The sequence below is a fragment of the Argiope bruennichi genome, chromosome 1, assembly GCF_947563725.1.
Source record: "Argiope bruennichi chromosome 1, qqArgBrue1.1, whole genome shotgun sequence".
Lineage (NCBI taxonomy): Eukaryota > Metazoa > Arthropoda > Arachnida > Araneae > Araneidae > Argiope > Argiope bruennichi.
In genome coordinates, this window is record NC_079151.1 from 126,727,062 (window position 1) to 126,741,940 (window position 14,879).

The following is a 14,879-nucleotide window of genomic DNA, read 5'->3' on the forward strand; positions in this document are numbered from 1 at the left end:
TTTTAAAAAATTGATAAATTCCTTTTTATTGGCATTAATGTTTTAAGCATTACTGTCAAATTTAAAAAACAATCTTTAAATTTGACCATAGATTCATCAATGGATTTATTTAAAATGTATTTAAAAGATTGAAGCACATAGAGAAATATCTTGGGAAGATGCCGAATCGAATCAACACCCACAATTTATAAATATTTGTATCCTCTTTTTTTTTTTTTTTTTTGGCAAAGGTGTTATCATTGAATTGCAAATTTCTTCAAGATCCATCAGAATCTTCTTACTGCCATTTAGCTTAAATAAAAATGATAGTGAAGAAATTTTTTTGTGATCAATAATCCTCATAACTGGAGCATCTCTTTGCACCTGTCATAAAATTGATTGCGAAAGATAAAAATTACACCTGAAGAATTAACAGTGAATAATTCTTTCCAAATTGCTTTGAAAACAACATTTTTAATTAGTTGCACAGAAAATGTTAAAAAAATTGCAAAAAATGACTCATATACCATTTTTAATATTGGATAGTCCAATATTAAATATATATGAAAATATTCAGTATAACTTTATGTGCGTATCATTGTTGTTGGGGTATATTCAAAAGTAAACTTCAAAAATAAAATTAAAAAATAGATTAATAAAGTCTATAACAGGAATGTAGTTTTCACCAAAAATTCAAAATAACATGATTTTGATGAAGAAACAATATTATTCCATCATTAGTTTTTTTATTAAACAGAAGACTTCCATTAAAACACAAAAATAATATATTTATCTTTTCAATAAAACCTTAAACGATTAAAAGTTATTTTATATGAAAAATTATGAATTTGTAACCCAGTCCAGAAACCTTTCTGGTTAAAATTATTTGCAACTCTTCAACCACTATTTGTTACTGTTATAACATTCATAACATGAGACAACTTAAATAATTAATCATATTCAAAAATGACAATAAATTTTCTGGTTTTGAGCTATAAACATTTTAATTACAAAATGACATGCAGAACATCATATAATCCATTCAATATCAAAACAGCCTTTTTTTTCAAGAAAGAAAAAAAAGCAATATATGCAGAAAATGAACAGAAAACTCTAGATGAAATTAAATAATATGACTGAATATTGGCACAGGCTACCATATCTTTCTACCGTATGGAGCTATAAGCAGAACATTCCACACTGGTAAGCATAGGAAATTTTATAGCAGCAAAACAATAGTTCTCTACAGGAGAATGGATTCTGATTTGTCGAAGATGAGTATCTCGTCCATTCTGATGATTTGACAGAATTGCAATTTGTATTATATATGTTCTAATCGGTTGATCAACAACATCTTTCAAAGTTATTCTCACCCAACCACTTGGTTCATTCAATTCAACAACTTCTATTTCATGCAAGTCATGGAAATGGGTACCAGCTCTAATTGAAATCCTGAAAATAAACAAAACATATTGCAATTATTTACAGAGCCATAAATATATAAAGAATTAATTTAAATTAGAAAGTGATAACAACTGGCTCTGAACAGGAATTTCATAAGAGTGAAACAAGAATAAAAAGTTTTAGACAACAAATAAAGGCCAAATATATTTAAAGGACAAAAAAAAAATCCATTATTTGTCATTTTTTAAATTGACCATTAAGAACAATTTTGAAAAGTAACACTATTAAACTATGTTTAAACATATTCAACTTGTTTTTATATGTTATGCTTCTCTATACACAAGTGTAGGTTCATTATTACAATGAGGCGAGCAATTTATTTATTTAGCTAGTTTTTCATTTAATTCCTAAATAGAATTTTAAAAATTTAAGTTTAGTAAAATATATAATGTTGTGAGGTAAAGTCAAACATTATACATCTTTATAGACATATTCTATAATATTTATAGAAATATTAAATATGATTCTTATAATTTATAGATGAACTTCATCAACTTCAAAAACATTCTACCATACTATTTAAATTTGGGAATTGAATCAGAACTACAACAAATTGAATGATTTAATTGTCTGAAAATGCAATGCCAATATCAATTACAATGATACTTATGCAGAGTTAGACAATTTAGATAAAATGATAAAAGAATAAAGTGGGAGAAAATTTACAGTACTCTTCTTATTTTACAGTATGCTATGTCTAAAATTTATGACATGGCATTTAGATGCCACTTGCAATGCAAATTGCATGCAATACACAATAATTTTATAAAAATAAAACAAAATGATAATGTCTTCTATAAAAAAAATCCCTGAAAGTGTCTTCCCTTCAACTTTCTCATATATTTCGACCACATAATAGATTTTTTTAGATTTTTCTCTCTTGAATTTTTTGCTATAAATGTTCAAGGAGGATGAACACACCTGAAGTATAATCCACAAGCACCCTTTAACTTCCAGTTGTAATAACAAAAATATACCAGAATTTGTGATTAGACAAAGAAAACTGAATATTAATTTTTGACTTTCTTTTGACCCAACTGGATGCAAATTTTAATATTGATTTACAGCTTCAGCTACAAAGCAAATATAAAATTACAATTACCCAAGTTGTTACATATTTGAGTTATAATGTTCACATACAGCGAATAAACAGATCAACAGATGATCACACCATTTAGCCTTAAATTTAATACACATCTACATTTTTAGTGATAAAACAATGTACCAAATTTCATCCATATAGCTCTTAGAAATTTCAAGTTATTAATTAGATTTCTCTTACATGAATTTCACCCAAAACATGATAGAAATCTACAAATTTGCTTCTACTACTAAAAAGTAAAAATATTGCATAAAAAAGTAAAAATAAAAAAGTAAAATATTAAAGTTTACAGAAAAGTAAAAATATCTAATACATACACAACATAAAATATATAATTTTCAAGAACCATAATTCATTCAAACTTTAATAAAAAGTTTTTTCAAGGAATTTTTGAAAATTTCAATTGGAAGTTCAAAACAAACACAACCATTGAATTCTAATACTTATCCACTTATATCAGGTAAATTTCTTCTCTTATGACAAAGATTAATTCATAAGGTATTCAAAATTTAAAGAGTAAATCAAAAGAATTTTCTTTCAATTTAGAATCTCATCAATCTACTATACACATAAAATAAAAATTGCTACAATCTGTGCTGAACCTTTTGATTTCATATTGTTTAGTGACGAATTTCTGCACAGATATATTCTTATAATTATTGCTGATAATCAAAATCATAAAATGCCAAAACAAAAGAACCATTTAAAAATGCATCTAAAAGATAGTCTAATTTTATAAAAGACAGATTTTTCACCAAAAAAGAAGTGCAAAGAGTTAAAAATCTAGAAAATAAATGTAAAGAATAAGAAATAATGTAAAATAACTTAGATGTAATAAATAGTATTTTAAATAATAATAATTACTGCATTTACTTAATTTTATACTGTTTTCAGATACTGACAATGTGAAATGTACAAGGAAAAAAGAAAGAAACCATTACACTCTCACAAATAGAGGTTTATGCATTTATTTACCTGTTAGGAGTATAACTTTCGTCCAGTTTATAATCGGCATACAAATAAACATCTTGAATGGTGGTTTTTCTTCTAAACTGAATATTCACTAGATGGGGTTGTGGCCCATCCGACTGCCAATAAGTTTCTAAGCATTGGTCACGTAGTTGATCAACTCCAAATCCTTTCGGAAAGAAAATTTTTAAGTACAATCACAATGTATCAAAGAACTAAATGAAATTGCATAGGTCAGTGAGAACTTAACCATTTGTAATTTTTTTTTTCTTTCAATAGGACACTGATGTATCATTATCAGCATATTTGATGCAAGTTATATTAGAGAATAACTGGAATGGTAAAATTCTCAGTAATTGAAAAGTCAATCCTCAAAAGATACTGAGACATTTTCACTTTCACAGACATGTTACTTTTTCCCTCATGATATATAAAGCAAACAGTATATATATAATAGTTGTCGTTTGTAGTTTAACTCATCACAAAATAGAAAGGAAAGAATTTTTTTTTTTTTTAATTTTATAGAAATTTCAGATGCTATAAGTGATGCTAAGCTTAAAGAATGAAGTCAATGGCTTTAGAATAATAACAAGCATTATAGATAAACAAAAATCTTTCATCATATAATTGTAATCATAACATTTTCAATAATTTATAACTCTTATCACACTATCATCCCACAGGATACTTAGAATATGTTAATTTACAATTCAATCGCATACCATTGTTCACATTTAGAACTGAAGCAGATTTAAAACTTTACAAATTCAATAAAAAAATCACTGCAATTGTAAAAGAGAAAAACAATGATTGATACTTACAGTTCATTAATCTACTTTATTTAAATAGTTTAATCGCTTAATCTTTATGTATAATAAAGATGAATGCCCGAATGAACAATGCAAATTCAAGAAAGAATCTGAACGGAAACAGAGCTCTGAACAAATTTAAAGATAACTATTATTTCTTGCAGAAAACAACAAGCAACATAAAAATACAAGCAACAACTGGAAGATGAGTAGTTAATTTTTTCTTCAAAACCTGGATTTGGAGTTGAGAATTGAGTAACATTTAACTTTAGTTCCGTCGTAATTGCATTTGATTTTTTTAAAATGTATTTTTAAAAAGTTAAGTTCTTGTCAAGAATGACACCAAAGTACATTGTATCTTTGTCATGGAGATGTTTTTAATGAATAATTTTAATGGAGAAGGTAGATTCCTTTGTTCATGTTTGGCATTTACTTATATTGATTTGGGTCTTCAAACGTATTAATCATTTTTCTATGAATTTAAGATATGCAATTAGTTTTTCTATTACAAATTTTAGATCTTTATTAGTACAGAGTCTGTGCCATTGGCAGAGAGACTGAGTTTAGTTTTTTTGTTTTGCTCTACACTCTCAGATATCCTAAGAAATTATCCAACAGTCAAAACATTTTTTTTTTTCCCTCAACCCAAACAAATATGATGAGACATGGTATTCTACATGATCATTTATTATGCTAAAAATGATTTGTTCTACAATTCTGATAAGGCTAAGTAGGAGGCCGACTGGATGACAGCTATCAAGTTGGTTTAAATATCACCTAGCTAAGGGACAGAAACAAAAATAGCTGTTTTTCAAGAGTTTGGAAAGTATTTGATTTTAAGTAAAAAATAAATTATTTGGAAGATTTGCTTGAAAGGGAACTTCTTAATTAGGTTGAAATGTAGTTTAACCCCCCCCCCCGAGTTTTTTGTCGATATGATAACCCACCAAAATGATATTCTAGCAACCTTAATGCTGTTTTGTTTACTACTTTTTACAATGGTTGAGTTGTACATGAACTACAATTATTTTATGAAAAATGTTAAAATAAAAATAAAAGATTTAAATTTAGTTGTGTATTATAATTAAAAGCTTTTGTTTTTACTACTAACACGACACTGCAATGTTACTTTTAATGTGAATACAAACACAAAATATTTATTCTTTTGCAATTTTTAACTGTTAGTATAGACTTTAAGAAATCATCTGAATTTTTATTTTCAAAATCTTCTGCGATGGAATTCCTTGCAGTTCTTGTAATTCTTTTTGTGCTCTGATGGTTCCCTTGATAATTTGTTATGTCGGTAATTGTACAAGAATGGATGTCTGGTGAATGGAATGGCATGAAATATTTTGAAATATATATATATAAATATATAATGAGTTGATGAAGTTCAGAAAAGAATGCTTGTTTTAAATTTTGTATGGAGAATATTTTAATAGCTTCTTCCTCCACTTTTTTTTTTTTTTTTTTGGTTATGTACTGTTTCTGTTATCCACTTAGTCCATATGTGCTAGCAAAGATATTAGTTTCTTACTCCTGCTGCTATTGAAGCCATAGGATGTTTTTTTTAATTAAAAAATTCTGCCCAGTGCCTTCTTCAGATGTTGAAGGCATCACATGCTCTAAATTTTGTTCTCTACACAACAGACCGACGCAGCCAATTTGTATAAACTTCTTTATTTCAAATTGTTAAGATAACCAACAATAGTAATGGCAAAGGTTTAAAAAAAAAAAAAAAACTAGGATAAACCAATACTTAATGGTAAAAATCAAAATTTTAATGCTGAAAGTGGTAAATGTAACTGTTTCACATAAGTGTTTGTTTATTATGTCTGCCATCTTTATTGCCGATTTGGCATCCTTGACGCAGCCAGGGACACACTAAATTACACTTTTACCCTTAATTAGGTTATTATTCATTCCATATATGTCAGGACTTAAGATTTAATGAGAATAAATCTTAAGATTTTAATGCAGGCTAGAATTTCAATGCAAGGTATGGTTCAATTTCAATCTTGATTGGTTCCATGTATTCATATGCTATGAAATGAAATTCTATATTTTGGAAGGGGAGTTGTTCAGTTTCGCAGAATTCTATCTAAGATAGTAAGCAGGCCGGAAAGAGGGATTGAGTTGTAAGCTTAGAATTAAGAAAGGCCAGAAGTCTCCCTCATATTAAATTAACGTATATATTTATAAACATTTTTTTTATATTACTATTGCCTAAAATTTTAAGACAAATTCAACATGTTAAAGAAGAAAAAAATAGCTATTGTTCCTACTCTCTCATTTAAAGTCATAAAATTAAGAATGCATGCGAAGTAAAACACACACACACACACACACAAAAAAAAACATTCTCCCTATTATGATACAAATCATTTAATGATTAATTAACAAAGAGCACTATTTATTTTGCCAATTTATATACTTGAGCATCAATTTCAATCTTTGCAAATTTTTCAGTCATAATTTTTTTTTTTTAAATTTTGTAACAATTAAATTGGCAAAACTGCTTTACATTTATTGGATTCACTCTCTCTCTTTTCTTCTTCCTGAAATTTTTTCTACTTTTCTAAAGCTTCATAATACCTCATATGCATTCATTTTCTATACTGTAGCATACCTCTTGAGATAGGTATATAAAAAAATTGAAATATAACCATTAAATAGTATACACCTCAAGATCACATAGGTATACACCTTTGCAGCATTTTTTACAAACATAAGAAATTTTGCTAAAAAGTGTTTTTGTTCTGTTTCAGTAACTCCACTAGTATTTAAGTAGAAATAATCTTATTCCAGTACAAAAATTTTTTCTCAGTCTTGAAAATTGGACTGATTTATGAAGGAAAAGGATGAGATTTTGAGAATGGTATTTATTTTCAGAGCGATGTTTAAAGAGATTGGCAATTTTTAGATGAAAGAAAAAATTAATTTTTTGTAGTCTCCGGGTTTTTAAGGAAAATGCAATGTGTTTTCCCGATTTTTCTGGTGCCGTGGCGACACATTATGTCATTCACAAATAATGTGATAATTTGTAACATCATACTCTACTTTCAACTCCTACTGTGTAGAGGGAATAGTTAAAATTGAAACATGCACAAAAATTACATTTTAAAAATATGCAAGAATTACATAAAACAATTTAGAAAGCTCAACATACATACTCTTGTATTAAGAATGAGGGGGGGGAAAAAACTAACCAGGTTTACAAGATGACAAGGACCACACAGCTTGAGGTCCCACTTCTCGAACTTTTCCTTCTCTTTCCTCCCTTAAAGGGTCCATAACATGATGCTTAAGTATCATTATTAGAACTATCAATCACTGCAAAATAATAATAATAATAATCACAATAGCATATTAGGAGACAGTAACAGAAAATTTTAGAAAGAAAACAATGTGTATTTCCTTTAGTTTGAAGGTTATTTTTATATACATATCTATCAAACTTTCTACTAAACGGGATCAAAATAATCTGGTGATAAATTGAGATTAAATTCAGAAATAAATTATTAAAAAAATGTGTTTTTTTATTTCATGATGGTATATAAATGGATATTTTTAAGATAGGTATGCTAATGTTAATCATAGAAATATTTTTCTCAATGCATCATTTTCGTCAAGTGAAGAAATTAATAACAGACTGTCAATGATAGTATTTAAAACGAATTTCTTTATATGACTACAAATTATGTATGTATGAGTTTTGAAATTATAAAAGCAGCATAAACGTTATATTTAAAAGAGGAGATGGTAGAAAAAAAATAAGGAAATAGGAACTATTGAAATTTACTTATACCACATAATAAGCAACTCTATTTAAAAGTCATCAAGCCACAATAGTATATTTCAAATGTTAGTTGTTTGTTGATAATTAAAATGCTTATAAGCTAGAAATAGAAAGTTTCTTTAAATTTTATTTAATATCAATTGAGATTAATGGTTAGATATCAGTTTCCTTTCCTTTCCACAGACAATTACGAGCTGAAATTATACTCTAGAACAAGAATTTTTGAACTTAAATATGACCAGGTATTTTTTTTAATTGAATTTAATAATTTAAAAAAAACTTACAAGTAGTAACAATCTACAATCGTAGATAAGACGAACTTAACAATAAATACACAACAGCTAAATAAACTATTGGAGATTCAAAATCAACAATGGTGCAAATATAGCGTCAGGGGTCGTCGTATATGTATACATATATTTATCTCTTCATATGTTCATAAAAATATTAAAATTTCTTGAAAATGTCAGATTATTAAATGTGCACATTTTTTTTATTTTAAAATATTTTAAGATTTGTAAATATTTGTAAAATGTAATTAATTAAACAAGTGAATAAATAAATAGGAATTTAGTGGAAAAGATTGGCATCAGATATTTGACAATATTTACCATCTGATCTGAAATGAAACCATTAATTGGGAACCAAAATTATGAAGTAATGTGGATTACATAGCTGCTACTAAAAGGAATTCATATTATTTGTGTGTTGCATTTTTCTTAATTCCGATCGTTTTCTTTAATTGAGTAACTTCAGGAATGTGTCAAGCTTATAGTTTTCAGTTTCCTTAGAATAGTGAAAAGGCCTTTTTTTTTATGTATTTTTTTTTCATATGTGCAATCAAAACGACATATGTTGGTTTTGAAATTTAAATTTTGAATACTTTTTATTCATGCTAGATAGATCGTAGTGCTAATACTAATTTCAAGATGCTTAGCGACGGTGATAGTGATTTCCGCCTTCAGAGAGTTGTTTGTAACGATAGACGATGTCAAAATATAATGTTTGTGTCGTCACTGGAAATAGAAATTGAATGTTTTCAGTGTGGCCAAAAGTTTCTGAAAAATTCCTTAAGAAACGTCCAAGGAGTAATGCCTGAAGACTTTGCAAATGGGCTAGATTTATACATTCGTAGATTGCTTCTGACTTCCTTCTTACCTAAAAGGGGACCTGAAATGGTCAAAGTTCTGGGATTGTCAAATTATTATTGCAAACTCCTGTCACCTTTTCTAACAAGATACGGAATGGATAAAGAAACTGGGAAAGCAAAGCTTTTAAAGGATATGAATCGAGGGGAAATTTTTGATTGCAGTTCGTTTGGTGACAGAGCTTTTCTAATTGAACCAGAACATGTAAATATTCCAGGGTTTGGAAGGGATATCACTGGAAGTATGAACTATTTATCTGAAACTTTGAAACTTATCAGATCTTCAAATGGAAATGAAGAACGTTTGTTACCCATCCATACTGATGGTGATGGCCACTGTTTAGTTCATGCAATATCTCGCGCTCTTGTTGGGCGAGAATTGTTTTGGCATCCTTTAAGATGCTGTCTCAAGAAGCATTTTGAAACCAATCTTGATAAATACAAAGTTAGTCCATTATATTTTTTATTAATAACTAAAAATTAAAAAGTATTTTATTATTTTTGAAATTCTTGAATATCATACTCTCATATTTTTAGTAATATTTTATTTTTGTCTGGAAAGGAAAGAAAAGTTTTTAAAATGTATTATTTGGCAAATAATTTTATTTTAAGCAAAAAAATTTCTGGATATTGATATACTTTGAATCTTTCTTGGTGTGTGCTTTTTTTTATTGTTCAGATAGAGAAACAAATTTTTAAAAAAATTGCTTGTTTTAAATTATGGACATAAAATTTTTTTGATGGAGTTTCAATCTGTTTTCATTTAGTGTAATTTATATACATTATACTAGGTTATGTACTTATTTTATAATCATGATATTGTACTGATAATTCTAATAACATATTAGTTTTAACAATATAAATGAAAACAAGTGAGCTTCATTCCTTTATCTCACTTAAGTGGCCTAATTTTTCCATATAATTATCATAAAGGTCCCATTAAACAAAAAAAAAAAAAACTATGTAATAAAGAGGAAAAATTGTGTTTAAAATCATCTTTTAGTCTGTTAATAAATATATTGTGCAACTGCCTATTAATGGATAGAAATCAATAAAAATGACAATTATATTTCTAAATCTTTTATTATTTTAAATCCAATTAAATTTTGAAATTACAAGAACACTGTATTAATATCTGATTAATTCTCAAAAATCAATCATATATATGTTGGTTTTAAAATAAACCATATTTATACATAATATTTTGTAATGCCTAACAGATCATAGCTTATTGCACATAAAAAGTGGATGATAATATCACTCTTATTTGTTGACTTCTACATTACTATTGTCCACCTTAAGTGGCCAAATTTCTCCATGTAATTGTCATGAGACAGTATGTCTCAAAGTTATTACATATTTATCATTCCTTATTATTATGGGAGCAAAATATTTTTCAGTGCTTTACATGTCTTTGAGTTTATATTTATTTTATTTATTTGTTTATTTTTCTTAAAGGAGCTATTCAAAGATTTTATTGATACTGAAGAATGGCAATCAATAATTGATGAATGTGATCCTGAATTCAAACCACCTGAGGGTGAACTTCATGGGTTAAGAAACATTCATATATTTGGATTGGCCAATGTTCTGAAACGTCCTATTATATTGCTGGATTCCTTAGAATGCATGAAGAAATGTGGAGATTATTCTGGTAATACAATTTAAAACATTTATATTATTTATAAATTAAAAAAAAGTTTATTATGATTAAAGTAATAAAATTTAGAATGATTTGCAGTTTCTATTAATTATTTAATTAGATTTTAATTTTCAAATTTGGAGAAATATTGTCCACTGCTTGATGGAATTATGATATAATAATCAAGCATTTACATTCCAAGGCTAAGGAATATTTACAATTCAAAATTTTGGAGGGAAAAAAAAAAGATGGTTGATAAATTGATCAAATTGCTATTTTCATATGGGCCATTTTCAAATTCTGTATTGGTAGTTTTTGAAAATTGTATTTAGCAGAAGACTAAAATATATTTTCAAATTCTAGCTTTTGTCTTGGCATTTCTGTTTTGCAATTGCTAATTTGGGAGCAGTTATTCCATTAATGTTGTATCATAATATTAAATATGCATAATTGTAAATTTGATATTTATAATAAAAAGAATGTTTGCCTTTTATAACAGATTATTGAATAATTTAGGAAAGTTTTCTTTACGTCATATATGGGCTGTAATTTATTTTCCTCTGTAGTATTTTTTGGAGGGGAGGGGGGGGGGCTTTTCTTTAAATTTGTTTTCCCCAGTATCTTTTTCTTATAGTTTTAAATGCCATTCAAAAAGTATTCTTAAAAATTAAACATTTACAGCCCAGAAAACACATCATCTGAATGCATGATTACATCATTATTGATGATGCAATCATGCATTCATATTACAAATCTATTAAAATCATCTTCTTTTCAAACTGTTTACTGTTTAATTAAATTTGTATTGCTAAATTCTTTTTAAAATGCTATAGTTTTATTGATCACTACTGTACCCCAAAATATAATTTTCTTATTATCATTAAGTATTTTTGTATGAAAGTGAATTTTTCATTTAATAGTTAGAGGAGTTTGCTGAATTTAAAAAAAAAAAAAAAAAAAAAAAAAAATGTTTGTGATACAGTTTCAAGAATTTAAATACTTGATTTGATATCATCAATTTTATTATGAAATACTATACATTTTTGATGTCACATTATATCATTTTATTGTGCATTTTAATTGTAGCATATTATGATGAATTTGATTGTTTGTCATTAAATTTTGTAATCAATATAATATTCATTTTTCTAGTTCATTGAATGATTATACTTTTTATTGCATATAATTTGTATTTCATGCCAGGCCATAGATGCTGAATATAGATGTATAATTTCTTGTTAACTGTTGATAAGAACTATGGATTATATATTTACTTATTATTATGTTTTTTTTATTCTTATTTATATTATCCTTTTAGAATGATAGAAATCTTATAAATAATAATAAAATTCAAAACATTTTTTGAGATGAAATATGGCGGATATTATACCAGGCTCTTGATTTATTCAAAATCAAATATAAATAGCTTAAATCATTTCTCTTTCTCTCTCTGTTACTCTGTTAGTAACCAACCTAATTTTAATATATTTTAAATTAGATTATTTTTAATCTTATTAAATTCTCCCATGTATTTCTAAAGGTAATAAAAATAATTAGTATTAGCTTGCAGATTTTCGGTTGAAAAATATTTGAAAATTTTAGTCATACATATTTCTACTGTATGGAATCACTCCTTCCCATCTTTTGAAATATTCATAGTATCACATTTCTTTATTCTGTGGCTCATTTGCAAAATATTATCTTAACATCTTTTATTTTATGTATTTACTTGCTGATATTGGATGTATTAAAAGAAGCATATTCTAACATTAGCATTGTGCTTTGGGGAAATAAATCTTTTCTAATGCTTTTTTTCATTATTTCATTGATTTAATTTTCAATTTCCTTTTTATTTGAGCCATAAGGTACTGATATGAATTTTTTATCAGAAATAGAAATAAGTGAACTCCAGTGCACTATTTATATGATGGAAAATGCTTGATTAATAAAAGATTGATTAATTATTTTATTAAATATTTTTAATATGTATGGAAAGAATAATTTTCTTGCTTTATGAAGTTATAGTTTAAGAATGTCTTATACCCAAAAATTTTATACATAATTTATTTTTCTATCTACAGCTATTTTCCTTCCTGGATTAGTAGATGCTGAAGGTTGTAGAGGAAGAGACAAAAGCTTAAACAAGCCAATATGTATTGCTTGGAGCAGTTATAGCCATAATCATTATATTCCATTAGTTGGCATTCGAAATAGTAAGTTTTTGTAATTGATACATTAGAATTTATTATTTTGCCTCTAATTCTTTGCAAATAGTATCTGAAACCCCTTTTAATAATGAAACTTTCGTAGACATAAACTAGAGTCACTCATATTGGACAGTCTTATACTTTCTGTTATTCCAGTGAATAATTGCTTTGTGGTTTCTTAATATGATATTTCCCTTTTAGTGACTAATTCAGAGTCATTTAATCCTTCTTGTGCTTCGAAATGAGCATTAATAAACAATGTAGCAAAATCTGCTCATTAAGATAAATTAACTCTGAAAAGACTAATCACTAGAATGATCCTAAATTCCTACTTCCTCTTAAAACTAATCAAATGTCTGAGACCATTTTTTTCCCATGTTAAATGAAAATCAAATTATCGTTATAGAATTAAACTGTCACTTTTGCTCTTATTATATATACTAGCCACCTTTGGTGACCAGCCGGTTCGCCAATCTTAATCCTCGTTAAAATTTTAATAATTAACTATTTTATGTAATTCCTACTTTAATAGCTTCTTCATTAAAATATTTTAAAACTTCAAATTTCAGTTCACTCAGAATATTATAAAGGCCTTCAGTCATAACGTAATCTGTATCTCTCCAATTTTCTGTTAGCTCCTGTAGAATTTATGCTTTAAATTAAAGTGGAAATGATTAATCTGCAATTAATATAATAATATTTTTTACTGAAACAAATAAATTTTTTTTGTGATCTGATTACTGAAAACAGAGTCACTGAGCATTTAAACCTTAAGGGCACTAAAGAATATCTTTCTTAATTTATGTAATATCTCAAGAATTTGTCAACAAAATTTTTTCAGATTCATCTTGAGCAGGTATATTAAATAACAATGTTTAATTTTAAATGCATCAAACACTAAGAAAATAAACAGAATTGTTTAAAATAATCGGTCAAAAACAGGTTAAAAAAATTACTTAAAAAGCAATGAACTTAAACTAACATAAATACAATTTAATTACAAAAGCATACAACTAACCTAAAAATAATTTAAATCAAGTCCGCTTCTGATGAAATGTTAACAATCGGAATACAATGCACATGCGTGAATTTTCAACGTTACGGTAACGCAAATGCGTGAATTGTTCTACGCCAGTTGGGGTAACGCTATGTAGATTAGAAATTTTTAATTTCCTTTAATCTGTTTTATTTTAATTCAAAAGTACTTCAGAATGAATCTGAAAGATCGATTAATTAATAATGTTTAATTTTAAATGCATCAAACATTAAGAAAATAAACAGAATCGTTTGAAATAATAGGCCGAAAAATGTTAGCCCTAGCCTCATTGCTATTGGGGGGGGGGAAACTGAAGCCTTACTTATTTGGTGGTGGGGAAAATGAAAGGATTTTTTTGGTGGGAAAGTCAGTTTTTAATTAATAAGTAAAATTTCAAAAAAAGGGACCCCAGGTGCACATTCCCGACCTCCAACGTATACACATACCAAATTTGGTAGCTGTAGGTCAAATGGTCTTTTCTGTAGAGCGTGCGCACACACACACACACATTGAGCTTTATATATAAGTATAGATATATATTTTCTGAAATAGATCACAAGATATTTTGTAATTAAAAATGAATATAAATATATGAATTAAAAAAATTACCTATATATTCCTTTTTTAAAAACGTTTATTTTCAAAAATTATTTTGGTGTTTTACAACAGAATTATTTTATATGCATTTATTATAGCGATTTCAGGCTGGATGATATTTGTGTGAT

General features: G+C 27.0%; 2 protein-coding genes across 3 annotated transcripts in view; one reads left to right on the forward strand and one right to left on the reverse strand.

Moving 5' to 3' along the window:
• Positions 1 to 871: 871 nt before the first annotated feature.
• LOC129980300 (anaphase-promoting complex subunit 10-like) lies at positions 872 to 8,523 on the reverse strand. The gene is made up of 4 exons (XM_056090788.1): positions 8,407 to 8,523; positions 7,533 to 7,656; positions 3,521 to 3,683; positions 872 to 1,431 (listed from the first exon to the last, which is right to left on the reverse strand). Exons 2-4 carry the CDS (start codon positions 7,636 to 7,638, stop codon positions 1,146 to 1,148), a joined length of 555 nt encoding a protein of 184 aa, XP_055946763.1. The 5' UTR covers positions 7,639 to 7,656; positions 8,407 to 8,523; the 3' UTR covers positions 872 to 1,145.
• A 224-nt stretch (positions 8,524 to 8,747) lies between these two features.
• The window catches only part of LOC129969607 (deubiquitinating protein VCPIP1-like), a 29,361-nt gene continuing 23,229 nt past the window's right edge, over positions 8,748 to 14,879 (forward strand). For both annotated transcript variants that reach the window (XM_056084257.1, XM_056084263.1), the window contains exons 1-3: positions 8,748 to 9,714; positions 10,728 to 10,923; positions 12,993 to 13,124. In XM_056084257.1, the coding sequence (XP_055940232.1) occupies positions 9,052 to 9,714; positions 10,728 to 10,923; positions 12,993 to 13,124 (991 nt within the window). In that variant the 5' untranslated portion in view covers positions 8,748 to 9,051. The remainder of the gene's footprint in view (positions 9,715 to 10,727; positions 10,924 to 12,992; positions 13,125 to 14,879) is intronic.